The sequence below is a fragment of the Ixodes scapularis genome, unplaced genomic scaffold (genome assembly GCF_016920785.2).
Source record: "Ixodes scapularis isolate PalLabHiFi unplaced genomic scaffold, ASM1692078v2 PGA_scaffold4__175_contigs__length_147842914, whole genome shotgun sequence".
NCBI classification, from domain to species: Eukaryota; Metazoa; Arthropoda; class Arachnida; order Ixodida; family Ixodidae; genus Ixodes; species Ixodes scapularis.
In genome coordinates this window covers 34,303,964-34,317,863 of record NW_024609879.1, presented here as the reverse complement: position 1 = coordinate 34,317,863, position 13,900 = coordinate 34,303,964, and the positions used below count along the sequence as shown (strand labels likewise).

The following is a 13,900-nucleotide window of genomic DNA, read 5'->3' as shown; positions in this document are numbered from 1 at the left end:
ATGGATCGAGAACCACGAGGCGTCACTTGCGTCTTGGGACACCTGTATCGCCGGCCTGAAGGAGACATTCACGGATCAGGCACCACGAGAGCGAGCGGAAAACCTCCTGCAAATACGAACCCAAGGACGCAACGAAACGCCCACTAGCTTTGTTGAAGACGTCCTCCGCCTGAGCAGCCGCGCCGACCCTCAGTCCACCAAGGAGAAGAAGAAGCGCGTCCCGATGAGAAGGGTGAAGAGTGACATCTTCGGTGTCCTTGTTTGGAACCCACATGTACTGTCAGTGAATTAGTCGCCGAAGGAACTAACATCAAAGGTGCCCTGTCGACCCGAGCCAGCCACTACAACCGACTCGCCGGCACGCCTATAGCATCGACGCTGCCATTTTCCCGAATCGACGAGGGCGGCATCAGCGCTGAGAAACTTCGAGAAATTGTCCGCGACATCGTCCGGGAAGAGAACTGGAAAATTCTACCCGGCGCTGATCGCGCCGCCTCGATCTCGACCGCCGAGGTCGTGCGCGAAGAAGTGCAGAGAGCCATCCAACCAGAGGCTCCCATCAGCTTGGCAGTACCCGAAGAACCCACGCTAACTTACGCCGCAGTGGCCCGATGGCCACCGCCTCCTCCTCGCGCCTATGTCACGTTGCCCCAACGTCAGTCTTCTGCGCCGCAGCACGACCGACGCCACAACGACGAGGTCCAGTACGCCTGCTAGGAGCCCCGGGCAACTCGGGAGACCGAAGTGTGGCGAACGACTGACGAACGCCCTCTGTGCTTCCATTGCGGGGAACCAGAACACACCTACCGCCGATGCCCATACCGATGACTCGGGCTGCGCAGGTTTCACTCGTAGAATTCACGGCCCCGTTATGGTGAACGCCCTCGAGTGATCCAGGAGTAATTGCGACAACCTCAGTCCCCCAAGCCTGCGTCCCGCCGAGAGTTTCGGTCGCCGTCACCACGACGTCCAGTTTCGCCGATGCACCGACCCCGACGTGAAAACCTGGCCCCCTGTCTCGTCGGAAAAACTAAGTGCGGCAACGCCCGGGGTGGCGTTGCCGAAGACGACCGAAATAAAGAGCCTCTGAGAATGCCGGAGCGCTTCCACTCTCTCGACGCGACGTATCATAACGACACCCCTGCAACGGTGTCCAACAACCTTAACGTCGTCATCGATGGCCACAACGGATCAGCAACCGTGGACACCGAAGCAGACTACTCAGTCTTGTGTGGGAGGATCTCCCGCCACCTTCGAAAAGTCATGACGCCGTGGGATCGACCTCGAATACGAACCGCCGGAGGAGACCTCATTACACCAATCGGAAGATGCACAGCTCCCGTCCAGATTCACGGTCAGACGTGTCCTGTGAAGTTCGTCGTTCTGCGAGACTGTGCGAGGGATGTTATCCTCGGAATGGACTTTATCTGCGAGTATGGCGCCGTCATACAACTCAGGGCAAACCATTTGGCGCTGCGAAAGACTGTTCTGCCGCCGGTGGAGGCCAACACGACGTCAACCGCTGTCCAAGTTATACCCGATCTTGTAAACCTGCTGCCGCGGTCGATTGTTTTCGTCACCGTCATAAAAAGCGCAACCATGCATGGTGAAGCTCTTCTGGAAGGCAGGGTGCAACCGGTCCTTAAAAAAGGAACTGGCGTCGCACGAGGCGTAATGCATCTCCAAGAAGGACGTACAACCTTTCTCGTGACAAACTATCGAGAGCAGTCGCAGCCCCTATCGAAGAGTACCACCTTGGGCCACGTAAAGGAGCTTCAGGCGCCAGCCGCGGTCACCGGAATCTCCGAGGAAACCTCGTCGTCACAACAGAAGAACACGTCGCCGCAGCAGCTCGACGTCCACTCCGAGCTCCCAGCTCCTAACCGCCGGCAACTGGTTGATCTCCTCGCCGAATGCAGTGACTGTTTTGCCACGTCGTCGAAAGTTCACCAAACACCAGTAGCGAAACATCGCTTTATTACCGACGACGACGCGCTCCCTGTACACCAGTCGCCGTATCGAGTCTCCTTAAGAGGTAGTTGATTCAAGATCATGTCCAGGAAGTACTAAACGACGACATCATTCAACCCTCAAAACGTCCGTCGGCTTTCCCAATTGTCCTTGTTAAAAAGAAGGACGGAACCTTGAGGTTCTGCGTAGACTATCGTCGACTGAACGCTGTGACTAAGCAGAACGTCTATCCGCGTCCCGCATAGACGATATGTTAGACCGACTGCGCCACTCCCGTTATTTTTCGTCGATGGGCCTCAAGAGTGGTTACTGGCAGATTAAAGTCGAAGAACGTGACCGCAAGAAAACTGCGTTCGTCACTCCCGACGGACTGTACGAATTCAAAGTGATGGCGTTCGGACTTTGTACAGCACCAGCAAACTTCCAGCCACCTCAGACGACATGAATCCATCAAGACCGCCGGCTTGTCACGCAAGCCAACGAAGTGTCAGTTCGCCAGTAGTGAACTAAAGTTCTCTGGCCACGTCATGAACAACAAAGGTGTTTTTCCTGCCCCTGAGAAGACCCAAGCCGTAGCTGCATTTACGCCGCCGTGGGATAAAAAGGCCGTGAGAAGATTCCTCGCACTCTGTGCCTACTACAGACGGTTTGTTTGGAACTTCGCAGAGCTTTCCGCACCGCTGACGCATTTCACGAAGGACGCCGTAAAGTTCGAATGGACAGAAGAACACCAGCTGTCATTTGATGAGCTCAAACGAAGACTCCAGACGCCCCCGATCCTTGGCCATTTCGACCAGTTCGCTGAGACGTCCGTCTGGACGCCAGTTCACACGGACGCCAGGAACACCGGGCTTGGCGCGGTTCTAGTCCAAATGCAAGACAGGACAAAGTGAGTCACCGCATACGCGAGTCGGACGCTGTCTAAGGCAGAGAAGAACTACCCAACGAAAGAAAAGGTGTGCCTTGCTGTTGTCTGGGCAACGAAAAAGTGCCCTTGATATTTGTATGGAAGTCCATTTCACGTGGTCACAGACCACCACTCGCTCTGCTGGCTCGCGGATCTGAAGGACCCCTCCGGACGCCTCGCCTTGTGGGGCCCACGACTGCAGGAGTTCGACATGACCGTGGCGTACAGGTCCGGCCGGAAGCACAATGTCGCCGACTAACTGTTAAGGGCTCCGGCCGAGACCGGCCCTGCCTCCACGTTAAACGACAACGATGAGTGTTTCCTCGGCGCTCTGAATGTCAGCGACATGGCAGCACCCCAACGAGACTGCTCCAAACTGCGAGCCTCATTGAACACCTAGAGGGACTAGTGAGTACGGTTCCCTGTGCTTTCTTACGAATACTGCCCACCTTCTTCATACGGCAAGGGGTGTTATACAAAGAGAATTTCGTCAACAACAGCACGGCATGGCTGTTGGTTATTCTTCCCAGTCTTCGAAAAGAAATATTCCAAGGATGCCAGGACGAGCCGACGGCTGGACACCTTGGCTACTGTACGACGCTCGGCATGATTCGGAAAAAGTTCTACTAGCTGAGGCTTCCCAAGAGCGTTTACCACTACACTAGATCATCCCACGAGTCTTCTGGATCCGATTTATCTCCCGTCCACGCCGTTGTAGAAAGTCGGAATGGATTTACTTGGCCATTTCCTGCCGTCAGCGTTGGCAAACCGCTGGATAATCGTCACCACAGATTATCTCACACGGCACGCCGAGACGAAAGCCTTTCCATCAAGTATGGCTGTCGAAGTCGCCAAGTTTTTCATCGAGTTCATTGTGTACCGGCACGGCGCCCCCGAAGCCCTTATTACAGACCGTGGATCATCGTTCATGGCCCAGCTGACGCAAAGGATCCTTCGTCTCAGTGGCACCGGCCACCATGGAACAATTGCGTACCGTCGGAAAACAAATGGATAAACAGAACGGCTAATCAAAACCATTGCCGACATGGTCTTAATGTATGTCGACGTAGATCACAAGACTTATGACGAGGTGTTACCCTATGCCATGTTTGCTTACAACATGGCGGTGCAAGAGATTACAAGGACCCCGTTCCAGCTGGTGCATGGCAGAAACGTAACGACCATGCTCGACGCAACGCTACCCCACTAACCAGCTGACGATGGGAGCCCCGACGCCCACGTGGCTGCTCAACGAGCCGATGAAGTTCGCCAGCTCGCCCGACTCCGAATTCAATACTAACAACGTGTCGACGCTACCCTGTACAACCTTTGCCAGATCGACGTTCGATCGCTTCAAGAGACCGTGTTTATATTTAGAACCCGAAACGACAACGCGGTTTAAGCGAGAAACTCGTGAAGCGCTACTTCGGACCCTACAAAGTAGTTTGTCGACCCTGGGATCTGAACTACGAGGTGATGCCCGACGGAACACCGACTTCATCACGCCGCCCTCTACGACCGAAAGTCGTCCATGTCATACGTCTCAAGCCGTACTACGGGCGATAAGACTGTGAACTGTGATCTTGCTCGGCAACGCGCGCGGCAATATTAAAAAGAAAAGAAAAACCATCTTAATTTGTTTAGTTAGGAAGAAAGCTCCATTTGCTTTTTGTTTCAAGTTCTCACTTGCTTAAATAGGACAATACGTTTATTTCGCGTTCTGATTTGCCTTACGTAACTAAATAAGTGGAAATTAGAAATAAGGCTCACCGCCCTCATTGCTCATAAGAGCAGTGCTCGCTGTCAGTGTTCAGACTGATGTAAATATTTTTTTTGTTTGATGATTACTTTAGTTAAGTATGAAGACATGAAAATAGAAAGATAGCATCAAATGCTCACTAAATGATAAATGAAAATCTAGCTTTAAAAATATGTTTGCGCGAAATACTTGAGTTAAATATCAAACTGCTCGAATTTAAATCACAATTTAAATCATAATTTAAATAATGACTAAGTCGTCTCGATTTTTATTCCCCACCCTAGTTCATACATTTGTTTCTTTCTATAACAAGCGAAGGGAACAAGCTTCCAAATGAGATTTTGTCCATCACCTCTACAGAACTGTTTTTCAATCATTTATGCTGTTTCATGTTTACGTTTTTCCCCCTTTTACTTAGCAATTCAACTGAAACTTGTGCATGCTCATGTCAATTTTGTTTCTATTTGTATTCTTTTAAATGTATAAAAGTCTCCTCTTCGCAGTATTACATGTTAGGCGCTGCATGACACCCTAATAAAAAAATATACCAAAGCATAGGCAGTACTTGATCTTATATAATATTTTAGAAGTGGTGCCACAAGACAAGCTTAGAGAATTGCAAGACGGTGGAGTTTTATCAAGGTGAGCATAATCTTCTCTGATATGGCTTCCCCGCAATAGTATCTATGTTGGTTGACGGTAGGTAATAGTAATATAATTAAAATGGCGCGGTATAATGTTAAGCACACGTATCGCTCACCTGGGTCTGTTTGTGTTTCATTTCTAGTTCCTATGGCTTGGGACGCCACATTTAAAGGAGTGCAGGATGGGAATAAGAAATACTCTACATATCGTTTTGAGCACATGGGGCAACTCAATCAAATTGTACAAGATAAGACTTACCAAGCAATGCTTTATTGGTAAATTTTATCTCTTTTAACTATAAACACAGATAATCATGCCTCTTCAAGGGTTTATGCCACTTTTCAGATAAAGTGAACCTGCTCTTAGTAAATATTTTTGCTTTATTATCAAGGAATACGCAAAATAGCGACGTTTCAAGATCTTTTAGCACCTCATGCTGTTTACGCGATAGAAGACGTGACACCGGGGAGAGCTTCCCCTAAAAAGTCAGTTCTAATTTGAGCCTTCATCTTCATCATCGTAATAAGAATTGTCTGTAGTGGTCGTTATCGTTGTTGTGGTTGTTTGGGGTGTAGGCAAAGTCGGTAGCTGAGGCAGATCAGTGCTGTAATTCCCACACTTGTCTCTGAAACATATCTGAAAATAAAACGAGGTTTCGAATTAGTAAATCAGCACGAGCTTTGTTTTTGAAAGCAGCGCATCGCACGCTCATTAAAATTAAAAGAATGGAATAATCAATCTGTGTGAATAATAGATCATCGCTATGCTTAAAAACCGTCCAAAATGTCGCGAAAATCTACTTGGCAACATGAACAACTTCTTTTTTTATTTCTGCAGTTTGTTGTTATAACATTTTATCATTATGGCATCAAACCGTTTTTCAGCGTGGAGTATTTTCGCGTTATAGGATAAACTCTTAGCCTAACGTTTGCAGGTTAGGCTAAAAAAAACATGCGCTCTTTCTCAAAAACTCGCCGTCGTTGAATGTCGCCGTGCATGTGTCGGACAGTGGATGCGCACTGTCGTATGGAAGCATCGGGATCGTGAGGCGGTTTCATAAGAAAACACAGGAAATATTTGAAGGTCAGGTCATCAAAGCGCCTTCAGTGTCTTTGTCATCGAGGAAACTTCAGTACCTGAATTATTTTTACTAAACTGATTTTTTCTGTCCATAATAATAGTTTTTTTGTTCAATCTTGTATTAGATTTTTATAATGTTTTATTAAGTACCCCCCCCCCCCATATTGAACAAACAAAACAAACAAAGAATTTACTCCAGCAACATTTGCAACGATATTCCTTTGATATATTATTGTTTTCCTTGTGTTTCTTTTTTTTTCTTTTTTTTATTAAAACGTCAGTTGAGAATAGAGCTTCAGTCCAGATTTCTACCAGTCCCCTGCCTTTCACGCTTACGACATTTAAGGCAAAAACTTAATAAAATTTGTTTTCGCTTTTGTTAAATATCAACTTGACTCAGTAAGAACCTGTACTCAAGGAAAGATATAAGAACAAAAGAGGAAGGCAGAGAGGTGAACTGGAATAATTTTTCCGTTTGGCTACACTGTGCAAGGAGAGACGAATAGGGACATTAAAGAGAGGATTGAAAAAAGGAGGAAAAAATGAAATGTGTAAAATTTACACGAGCCGTGACCACTATGGACACGATACTGTTCATGAAAACCAAGGTTTATCGTCTATAAACAGGAGCCAGACCTGTTTGCTTAAAAAAAAACAAGAGGTTTTGTGGCTCTTGCTTCTTTATGTGGCTCAACCAAGACACCAAGAAGCTTTGCCGCAGAAGAGGGCAGGCTATCAAGGTATACCAATGTGCTTTTTACAGCGGAGCTGTTAAGGGCTAGTTTCCCCAGGATCGCGTCCCTTGCAAAGAAATGTCAACACAAAACTCTGGTTGCTGCCATCGCTCACAGATGGCGGTAGCTGTCCAGACCGTTGTAGAATTATAGAATGTATAGCAAGTGACATTAATGAACTAGGGAGGGGGTGTGAGATTATTATACTAGGAGACATGAATGCACACATTGAAGATATGGACGGGTACACGGATTCGACAGGTAACATGCTGCTAGATATGTGTGAAAGACATGACTTGGTTTTATGCAACAGTACCGAGAAGTGTGAAGGGCTCATAACTTGGGAGGTAGGGAGTTTGCATTCGACGATAGATTATTCACTAATGTCGCATAGGATGTATGATAGGCTAAAGGTAATGAACATAGATGAACTTGGGGTCAGAAGCCTGGGTAATGATCACAAACGGATCGAGCTGAGCTTTACGAGAGAAACCGGGAAAGGAAAGATGCAAGATGAACAACCAGATAGGATCTTTTACTCGGAGAAGCAACTGGAGATAGCAACCAAACAAATTGAGGAATTAATTTCTGGCGATACCACAGCAGAATCGACTTACACAAATTTAATGATATTATTTGAGCTAGAGCTATCCAAGGTCCGACCTAGAGAAAAAGGAAAAGGAAGGCATAAACCCAAGAGCTGGTGGGATGGGGAGATTAAGAACGCCATAGAGAGACGCCAGGAAGCATCCAGGGAACACAGACATTCCAAGCAAAGGGGGGAAGCAAAAGCCGAAGTAGACAGAAAATGGGATAATTTCATAATTTATAGAAGGGAAGCATCCTGTTTAATCAGTGAGAAAATGAGAACAAGGGGGTCCCAATGGTTGTCAAAAGTGCACAAAAAGGATAAAAAGGCAGCCAAGAAATTTTGGAAACATCTGAACTCCATGAGTAATAAGACAAGTTTAGAACAGAGGTTTATAGTTACAGCTCAAGGTACTCGACTGGAAGGGGATAAGGCAATGCAGCATATAGGGACAATGATGGCGGAAAAATTTAAAGACCGAAGGAATGAGGCACATGCTTTATCGCAGGAGAACAGACCGGTAAGTGCTATGGATTCGTTCGGACAAAGAGAATGGGAAGGGCAGAGAAAAGAGTTCCTAGTAGCACCTCGACAGGCCCTGACGGTATTCCCATTATGTTAATCAAGAACTTGGGCCCAAAATCTAAGCAAGCATTAAGAGAGGCAGTGAATAAAATGGTAACGGATGGGAAAGCCCCCGATGAATGGAGACTAAGCAGGATGAGCATGATATATAAACGAAAGGGGGACAAAGCGGACATAAACAACTATCGTCCTATAACGGTGACGTCAGTGATTTACAGGGTGGTGATGCAGATTATAAAGGATAGACTGCAGGCATGGGTGGAGAGCGAGGGGGTGCTGGGGGAGCTGCAGAATGGGTTCCGGAAGCAAAGGAGGTTAGAGGACAATCTGTTCTCTTTAACGCAGTGTATCGAAATAGCAGAAAAGGAACAAAGGCTCCTATGGCTAGCGTTTCTGGATATCAAAGGAGCCTGCGACAGTGTAATTCAAGAAAATTTGTGGGACATACTGGGTACATTAGGGGTAGAAGCTGGAGTAACTAATATTTTAAAAGATATATATAATAGCAACAAGGTGCTTATAAAATGGGAAACAAATGTATCGGAGCCTATAGAGATAGAGCGGGGGCTTAGGCAAGGCTGCCCTTTGTCGCCTTTGTTGTTCATGTTATACTTACAGGGATTGGAGAACAGATTAGAGCGGAGCGGGTTTGGCTTCAACCTTTCTTTCATCAAACAAGGTGAATGGATTAAACAATCACTACCGGGGCTGATGTATGCAGATGATATAGTGCTAATGGCCGACAACAAAGAAGATTTGCAGAAATTAATGGATATCTGTGGTACAGAGGGAGATAAACTAGGTCTTAAATTTAGTCAAGAAAAATCGGCAGTGATGATTTTTAATGATAAAGATGGTGGCGAGCATAGGATACAAGAGGTCATGTTGGAGGTAGTGGATAAGTACAGGTATCTTGGGGTATGGATAAATAATGGTGTTGAGTATCTAACGGAGCATGAAAAACATGTAGCGATGAAAGGTAGCAGGAATGCAGCCGTCATGAAACATAGGGCTCTCTGGAATTACGGTAGGTATGAAGTGGTGAGGGGGATTTGGAAAGGGGTCATGGTTCCCGGCCTGACCTTCGGCAATGCGGTCCTGTGCATGAGACCAGATATTCAAGCAAAGTTAGAAATTAAACAGCGGGGCGTAGGTAGGCTTGCTTTGGGAGCTCATGGAAATACGCCGAATCAGGGGGTACAAGGCGACATGGGATGGACGTCATTCGAGGGCAGGGAAGCTAGCAGCAAGATAGAATTTGAGGAGCGTTTGAGGGAAATGGAGGAAGAGCAGTGGGCTAGGAAAGTTTTCAGTTATTTGTACATGAGGAATGTAGATACCAAATGGAGAAAGCGAACTAGAAAATTATCAAGCAAATATTTGGGCGGCAGTGGGGGCGCCAACCAGGAATTACGGGTTAAGAAAAGGATAAAAGAAACAGAGAAGGGTCTGTGGGAAACGGGTATGCAGACAAAACCAGCACTGGAGACGTACAGAATGTTCAAACAGGAAATTTGCAAAGAAACTATCTACGATAATTCTAGGGGAAGCTCTTTGTTGTTTGAGGCCAGGACAGGAGTATTGCGGACTAAGACGTACCGGGTTAAGTACCAGGAGATGGACACTTTATGTAGTGTGTGTGTGGAGCAGGAGGAAACGGCTGAACACTTAATACTTTTCTGTAAAGGGCTTCACCCAACAGTTAACAGTGACCGGGCGGATTTAATCAAAGCATTGGGTTTTAAAGACAGTGAAGGAAAAATAGACTTTACACGGGTAAAAATAACCAAGCGGAGGTTATCAGACTGGTGGCTAAAATCGAGGCAGGGGTGAGATTTAATCTTGGAATTCAAAACATATAATTAGATTTATAATGTTGGCTAGGTGGCGCAAGCCACCGCCCGATTCACAGGGTTTAGCCAGATCCATCCATCCATCCATCCATCGTTGTGTTTGCCGTTTGACCGCTTGCCGCCGTCGCTCATAGAGCGCGGCATTTCATCGGAGGGAGAAGAGCGGGAACGGAACGAGCGGCTATGTTCGCGGCAGCGCGAATAATTCCGCAACCGTTTCGAGGCCGCTATCGCCTCAAGTTCGACTGCGTCTAGCGCTTCAGACTCCCTTGCGAAATAAGAGCAGATCGCTCGCCTGGAAAGCCACTGCCCAGAACAGAAGCTACAGCTCCGCTGCTCTTCTTTCTTCACCAGAGTGGAAAGGCTGAAAGTTTTCAGTTTTGCTTTTTCTACATCGTCAACACCATAATCGCAAATGATCTGCTGAATTGTTTCAATTACATCACAACTCGGACACTGGCGTTCTGGCTTGATCAATGTGGCAAAGGAACTTTGGTGAAAATGCTCAACCAAGTGTTAGTCAGTGAATGACACTCTCTCCGCCTTGGCATGTCACGATGAAGGTGTAATGATAGATATCAATCTACGGCATAGAGGAGTGCGTACAGATGTGCAGCAGTATGCGATATATATCTTGTTTGTTTGTTTTTTTGACGACGTGCTAATTGATAAACAAAGGCATTTTATTTTGGTAGTCTTGTACTGTGTTACATGAAGTCAGGAAATGTGATGATTTTGCACCAGCATCTTCTTGGGCTTTTTGAATTACTACTGATTCCGGTGTTTTAGAAGATGTTTTGTAGCTAAGCTTAATGGAACAAGTTGAACTTTCAGAAGCTGTCGATCCATCGTGATAAACATTACTCTTTGAAGTGTGATCACACAATATGTTGCATAAGTTAAGTTGCACAATCACAAATATTGGCGTTTTCTTTCTGATTACATCGATTTCACCCGTGAAGTGTGGCACAGGAAGTCTTTATGGTGGCATATTGAAGTCTTGGATGGCGCAAGATCGTAAGGCGAAAAGGATCTAATTTGGAACATAGCTCTTGAGTATCTAGATTGCTGTGGCTTAAAGTCAATATTAGCAAAAGGGTGATTAAAATATTTTGTAATGTTTTATTCTTTTTTTTAATTATAATTCTTACTGTTTTCAACAATGGTAAAACTTCTATTGGTGTGGCATGAGCCTCCACCAGTGTGACCACAGTCGAAGTACAAGCCGGTAGTCCAATATAGCCAGGAAGAAATCGTGCTGTTATACTTTTTACTGTCTTGAGACCTGTTTGACGGGTGCATGAAGTATGGGAAGACAATACCGGAGCAAACCTATGTCTGAATTCGATATAGCCGCAGCAGAGCTCGGACTGTCGCGCTGCACGTAGTGCCACTAATAAGGCGAAAAAAGTAGAATAAATTTGCTAGTTTCTTTTTTTTAAGTAAGCAATACACGGTGTTCATGTCAATCCCCCATATATTTACATTCCAGGTAACACATGTATAGTTACATAGTGAATTGTGAGCAATATCAATTCATAAAACGCCAAGTAAATGCAATAACAGCTGGTCTGAGTGGAAGAAATTTTAAGGCATTAGTGGAAAATGTATTTATGGAGCTTCTTCAAGTAATTTCTACTCTAGCCTTCACTTGCACCCCAGTAAAGCCCGATACTCATATACAGATATATGAATACAATGGCGCGTCAACGTGGGAGAGTAACACTCGGGCAGTAGAATTATAGTTATATTAAAAAGTGTTAGGCTTAAAACGCCTCCCTGAGGGACACTTCAGGTGTCGTAGTGACTGACTGTTTTATCTTCTTTTGTTGTTATAAAGAAGGCACGCTTGGAGATGAAACGTTTTACCTATGCGCAGAAATGACCTCTTACATCATCTTCCCGAAGCGCTTGAACGATAGCATCCCGAGTGACATGATTGAATGTTCCCTTCGCTTTCAAGAATGCAGCGATCGCAATTTTTACTGGCGTTCGTTCCTGTTCTACGAAAAAGGAGGGCCAATGAAGGAATTTATTTAGCTGAGACCTCTGTGGAAACCACTAAATATTTTCGGGTACGCATTTCGTTGGCAGTTATACTGGTTTTAGTAAAGAAACAATTCTTGCCCATTTCCATGCGTTGGGTAGTTCTCCATCTGTCCAAGACTGAAGGAATGTATCAACCTATTCCTAAGATATTCACCCCTGTGAATGAAGAAGTCATACATTATGCTATCCGGACCAGGGCAGTGTTTGTAATTATGAATATGAAAGTTGTTTCTTGTTCCACTATTGTTAATAACTTGACCAAGCTCATTTTGTAAGGTATAGGTGCATTACTCCTATATATTCTGCGGGACCTGTGTATTTCTTTTTACCACGCTGATTGGTTTGACTATGGTCTGCAGTGTGTAATAATAAATAAATATTAGCTTGCTGGGTCGTGTGGGACCTGAAAGGAATGGAGAATTTATAAGCAATAGATAATGCGGAGTGTTTTTTATTGATAACGAAAGTGCCCTGAATGGGTGTTATTGTTGGGGAGTTGTATTAAGTCCCCACGAGAACTTCCAAATTGTGGTAAGAGGCCTTCAGGGATTGATTTATGCGTAAAAATCTGGTTCTCGACGTTGGCCAAACTTATCTAAATTATTACTTTTTTTTTGCACCCTTCTCGCCACATGGACATCTTCTGTCAGTTTAGACGGTCTTGCACGTGTCTCCATCATTCGTCGTGTTGTGCAGAGATGTTCATCCTGGTATCGATTACTGTTTGATTACTTTGAAAATTTGTCACTGTGCGTGAAAAATTTTGCAGAAGCATATAATGACATGTTCCAAATCGGGAGAATTGGTTATTTGTTTCCCATTCTTTATCGCCTCTTCAAATTCCCGTCAATTCATCTTTATGAATATGCTTTTTTCGTTTTTTTATGGCAAAATTTGTAGAATATTGCACAAGTGAAAATATGGTCAGTTACACGCATTTTAACATCTGTGAACCACACGGCATACGATGCCAAACTCGATGACACAAGCGTTAAGTCAAGGCAACTGGTGCTACTTGCTCTATGGAAATATATGTGTTATTTCCAATACTTCGGAGGAAGAGTTTATTAATATTCCCTGTATAAGCAAGCCACCTTCCACGAGGATTGGTTTTAACACTGCCCCATAGGTGGCGATGGACATTAAAATCGCCAGTTCTGAGGTAGAGGAGGGGGGAGTATTATCAAACCGTTTTCTAGGCGTCCTATATCAAATTTTGAATTCGGCAGTATTTATATGCTGCAATTATCAGGAAAGAGGAGGGAATCTGAAGAGCGGAAAGCTCGCGCTGAAGGGGCAGCTTCTAGTCTCAGCATAAGGGTGAACCCGGGTGTCTTCACGTGCGCTTTGCTGAGGGTGGAGACACCTGGCCATTTTGTCCCACACTTTTATTTTTATTTTTTGTTCAGAAGCACGTGAAATAACGTGTCCCTGCAGGCGATTGTGTCGCTGACTGTGCTATGGCAACATTTTGTTTTCGTCGATTTCTTTGTATTTCACCCGTAAGCGCGTGCCGTCGGCATCGTGTACTATAAAGGGTGGCATCATCCTGAACAGAAGGCCATTCAGGCATCCTAGGGTGAACGGAATATAAGTGTTCCACACATGCGTGAGGCCGCCATAACTGTAGTTCATATGAGGCAAGTACCAGTGCACGAGGCACCTCGTGCTATCCCATGCACTGCTCGCGCAGACCGAAAGCGACGTAGTCGCGTGTGCACAAGGACT

At 45.6% G+C, this 13,900-nt stretch overlaps 1 protein-coding gene across 1 annotated transcript in view; it reads right to left on the bottom strand.

Moving 5' to 3' along the window:
* Positions 1 to 5,774: 5,774 nt before the first annotated feature.
* The window catches only part of LOC115324942 (venom metalloproteinase antarease-like TtrivMP_A), a 116,954-nt gene continuing 108,828 nt past the window's right edge, over positions 5,775 to 13,900 (bottom strand). Inside the window, exon 14 of the mRNA XM_029985639.2 lies at positions 5,775 to 5,918. Coding sequence (XP_029841499.2) covers positions 5,775 to 5,918 — 144 coding nt within the window. The remainder of the gene's footprint in view (positions 5,919 to 13,900) is intronic.